The following is a 4536-nucleotide window of genomic DNA, read 5'->3' as shown; positions in this document are numbered from 1 at the left end:
GGGAGGGGGGCATCATACCCGTGATGCAGATGCTGCATACATAATGTGACGTAGTTCATTCATGGCGGTGGGCTTCTTCTGCAGATAGGGGTGTCACTTATTAACCACATGCTATTTTTGGATAATTGTGACAATATTTTTGCGTTACAATGATATGTTTTCAAAGTTTCGCTGTGCAGGCACCTTAAGAATTTAGAAGCCAAATTGTAAAAACCAACGTCATCTTCATTTTCTGTGTCACGGCTGCGTCTGCGGAATGGTTCGGTCTCGCCACACAGATTTCATTCATAAAATTCGGACTCACTATAAAAGGCGGGCCTCTCCACTATATCTGCACAGTTACCATTTATGAAAGCTGGCAAATGGAGTGTAAGTAGGCGTTCAAGGGAGGAGGGGGGGGTCTGCTGTTTACGTAGAACATATAGATAGACGTATACGGATACACGGCTCGGCTCTTTACTTTTTTATGCACTGACCTCAGAAGAGAGAAATATACAAAAAAAAAAAAAAAAAAAATGCATCCAGACTCCAGCTCTGAGCTCGACCCATCCTCCAGCTGTAGTCCGGCAGCGCCTGGCGGGGACACCCCTGGGTGCAGCCTGAGTCCTCCTGACTCGCTTTCATCGTCAGTGGACAGCGCCAAGGTAGATGCGATTCTGATCGTTAAACAGGTGAAGACGAGTAGTGACAATAGATAAATATTCCTCACTTTTCAGTCTGCAGTTTGATTGACGTGGATGTTGCCGTAAATATTTATTTGACATTATATTCCCTTTGTCTTGTAGGCTGGGAAGCACTAACAGCATTCAAATGTCGTTTCCCCTCTAAATTACTTATATTTGAAGCTTCATACAATTTGAATTTTGACCCTTTATTGGAATGATGGTGGTGATAATCAGAATGAGCTTTGCTTCTATTATCTTTTTTTTTTTATATAGATTTGTTGTCGACTCCAAATGATTGATGCAGGATTTAACTACTGGTTAAGGTCAACGTGATTGTTCGCTGAGATACGACCAAATTATGAAGATTGACTCCATGCATAATGTGCATATCTTCCAGGATGGTGACAGCTCTGCACCAGCCGCCTTTGTTCCGTCTGTGACTGCAATCTCAACGTCGCCAGAGCTGAAGTGGATGGTGCAGCCGACTGCCATCACATCTGGCTTTGCAAAAACCAAGACCGATGGCGCAAACCAGTCGTCCCCAACAGGTGCAAAGAGGGCAAAAACGTGCAACAAGAAGGCGCAAAAGGAGCAGGTAGGCAGTGGTTTATACTTTACTTTTACTGGCAATAAACTCCAGTGACCCATTAATTAATTCTTTAGTTTATTTTTGGTGTATTCCTTGAATCCATGTTTAATATCAAGCTCCACCTGTGCCTCTGTTAATGTTGGAGTTATCGCGATGTTATGAATGGGACATTAAATATTGTTGCAATTAGGCTATAAGTACAAATCAATTGCACCGGGTGTTAATTATATTTAATGGTTTATTAAAGGAGCACCGCTCTAATAACTGTGAAGGAAAATTGCATGAGGTGCGCGCTCTCGCGTGCATCTCGCGCGTTCCAGTTGGTGCAGCATTTCGAGAAGATCTGTATTCCCAGCACTCACAACAAAGAGGATTTTCTCTCTTCCATGGCAAAGGACATTGTGCTGTGGAGTTAGCTGTGAATGAAAAGTATAGCCTTGACGTTTTTTCTTTCCTTTAATATTATTCCTATTTTCGTCTCACTGATTTCAGCCCTCTAAAGAAGACGAGGAGAGAAGGAGGATTAGGAGGGAGAGGAACAAGATTGCTGCAGCAAAGTGTCGCAACAGACGGCGGGATCTGATAGACAGCCTACAAGCTGTAAGTGTGCTGTTTTTTGACATTATGCAGAAGACATTCCCACAGTGGAAGCAAGCCGTCACGAAGAAAGGCAGACATTAATATGACATGGCATTAACGGCTGCAAAAGCAAAGCATGCTGTGGCTGCTCAGCACCATAGGAGGCCAATCAATCTGGGCTGTTTGTGTGGAGCACAACACATACACAACGAGAGCAAGACAAAATGCTTTTTATGATAACACATTTAAAATGAATAATTTCTATGCATATTTTGTAGAAAATGAATTTAGGTGAGTCAAGGACGAGATACGATGGATTGTAATTTCCATCTTGCTGCCACTTTTCCAACCCTCACTTCCCAATAAACAGTAGTAGTGTTCATTGACAACTTTTCAAAACATTTTTCTTTTCAATGAGACACATAAAATAATGTCAACTTCCCAACAAAAGTTCTGTAATACAGTTACAGAATTTTAAAATTAAAGAAACTTCATGTGGTGAGAATTAAGCAAAGTTAATATTAACATATCAAACTAGCTGACTTTAAAAAAAAAAAGACAAAGGACGGTGGCATTGGAGGCTGATGAAATTAAATGGTATTGAGGAGGTAAAATCTATTTTTAAGTTAAGCAGCTGATATAATTGGTAAATTTCTTGAAAAATAGATGATGATTAATTCCACATTTCATAAAAAAAACTGATATAAAAGTAAGCTTATCAGCTATGTTAGACATAAATATAAACGTCAACTAAAACGTGTGATAAATTTAAAGACACAATTAATTTAAGATAAAGTTTAAATAGGAATAATTAATCTTCAGTGCTCAAAAGCAAGACCAAATGATGCATCGAAAGGTTGTTCCACATACCAGGGTGGAAATAAAAAGAAAATGTTGCCTCACTGTGGGTTTTCATACTTTTACTGCTATCAGTAAAAGTAGACCCACCGGATCTGAGTAGTTTGTATAATAAAAGCGGATCAGACCAACATGTATGACTGAGGCAATTGATGAGTAAAAAAAAAAATCTTAAAAGTTAATACTGAGACTTTTAAAACTGGAGTAATTTGCAAAGCAACATTTTTGGAGTTACTGTGTTTATGTGATGTTCTTATAGAATGAAACTGAAACGTCCTATATTAATCCCACAGTGGAGAAATTCATTTGTTACAGCAGCAAAGTAACAAAATATTACCCATTTATATAGATACATGTGAAAATAAAAAAAGAAAGCTATCTAAATAACTATATATTAATAAAGCTCCTGCAGATAAAGTAAAATCAAAACCCTGCAAATTCAGAATAAAAAAATATATATATATTTTTTTTTTTATTATTGCGGTCTGTTTGTAAGCCTCTTCTCTTTTTGTCCCGTCTCTTCTCAGGAGACTGATTCCCTGGAAGAGGAGAAGTCAACTCTCCAAACTGAGATAGCTGATCTGCTGAAAGAGAAAGAAAGGCTGGAGCACATCTTAGCTTCCCATCAGTCCTCCTGCAAACTGCCAACACAAGATGACAGCGACATGGAGGAGGAAGAGGAGGAGAAGGTGGAGGATGTTGACTCAGTGCTGCAGGATCCTCCGGCCTCCCCGCCGCTGCTCTCCATCATGGAGAATGTAAAGACCCCCGAGAGCAACTTAGCTGCTGGAGAAGTCCCCGCTAGTCAGGACGCTGATCTTTTTTGTGTCCCGGCTTCTGCGGCCATTTTGGGGAACTCCAACATCCTCCTGTGCTCCAGTGCAGAAGAGGAGGCCTTGCAGGACCTTAACGGAGATGACCTTGACGATTTGGTGCCCAGTCTGGAGATGGCTGCGTCTGTCCCTGACATAGACCTCAACGGGCCCTTCTGCCTCCCAGACTGGGAAACTCTCTACAAGTCTGTGGCAAGCGACCTCGAGTCCTTGACCACGCCGGTCATGTCTTCTAGTCCCACCTGTAGCAGCTACCGCACCGTCTTTTCCTTCAGCTGTTCTGAGATTGAATCCATAGCGGAAGACTGCGAGGCCCTCAAAGGCAGTCACGCAGGGTCAGAGTTGATGAAAGATAGTCTGAACTCCCCAACACTCTTAGCCTTGTGAATGCAAATAATTTATGCAACAATATACAGTATTTGTATTCTAACCAGCTAGCAAGCTATCTCTCTCAAATAACCTTTTGTAGTGTGAGCTATGATGTATAAACCTGATAATTAAAGGTTGTGCATATTGACAATGTGTTTTCTGTAACTGTGACAGGGTTGAATTCTTCCATTTTGTTTCAACTGTCTGAGTTTACATTTGTGCTGGGATCCAAATGCATGCAAAAACAACAAAAAAAAAGAGTCATCTGTATTCCAACAAAAAGGTGGTGAATTGTGTTTCTAAGAAAAAAAAAACAAATCTAAATGTGATATGAAGTTAACACACATTTGATATAGCTTAATATATGTGAAACAGTGCTATTGTGACAAGTGAAAATAGAGAGATGCTAAAATGTAGCAGTGTTGGTGTAACATCTTGCTGTGAGGTGTCCCCTGATCTGACTTGACATTTATCACCTGAAGCTTTTCCATAGCCAAAAATCAAAATGAAAACATAATCATATCATGTATTTTCTCAAGATGTACTGTATTTTATGGCATAGTTTATTTTTTTACTCATCAAATATGATGCTGATGCAAAAAATGGAATATTGCTGAAAATAAAACACAACATTCACAAATCA

The 4536-nt window shown here is 39.9% G+C and overlaps 1 protein-coding gene across 2 annotated transcripts; it reads left to right on the top strand.

Moving 5' to 3' along the window:
* Window positions 1-17: 17 nt before the first annotated feature.
* On the top strand, window positions 18-4536 carry LOC103457598 (protein c-Fos). Of its 2 annotated transcripts, none has more exons than XM_008397877.3 (4): window positions 18-671; window positions 1063-1260; window positions 1747-1854; window positions 3219-4536. In XM_008397877.3, the coding sequence occupies exons 1-4, from the start codon at window positions 516-518 to the stop codon at window positions 3909-3911; spliced, it is 1155 nt and encodes a 384-aa protein (XP_008396099.1). In that variant the 5' UTR covers window positions 18-515; the 3' UTR covers window positions 3912-4536. The 2 variants fall into 2 exon arrangements, with proteins under 2 accessions (XP_008396099.1, XP_008396100.1); XM_008397878.3 differs by having other exon boundaries at window positions 22-644.

Source organism: Poecilia reticulata, chromosome 21 (assembly GCF_904066995.2).
Source record: "Poecilia reticulata chromosome 21, P_reticulata-male-v2, whole genome shotgun sequence".
Taxonomy (NCBI): Eukaryota; Metazoa; Chordata; class Actinopteri; order Cyprinodontiformes; family Poeciliidae; genus Poecilia; species Poecilia reticulata.
This window is presented reverse-complemented; position numbering and strand designations above follow the sequence as displayed.

Excerpts from the sequence above, each read along its gene's own strand:
- LOC103457598 (XM_008397877.3), top strand. The coding sequence starts at position 516 with ATGCATCCAGACTCCAGCTCTGAGCTCGACCCATCCTCCAGCTGTAGT. Across the intron at positions 672-1,062 it reads CGATTCTGATCGTTAAACAG|GATGGTGACAGCTCTGCACC; the intron begins GTGAAGACGAGT and ends CATATCTTCCAG. Across the intron at positions 1,261-1,746 it reads AGAAGGCGCAAAAGGAGCAG|CCCTCTAAAGAAGACGAGGA; the intron begins GTAGGCAGTGGT and ends CACTGATTTCAG.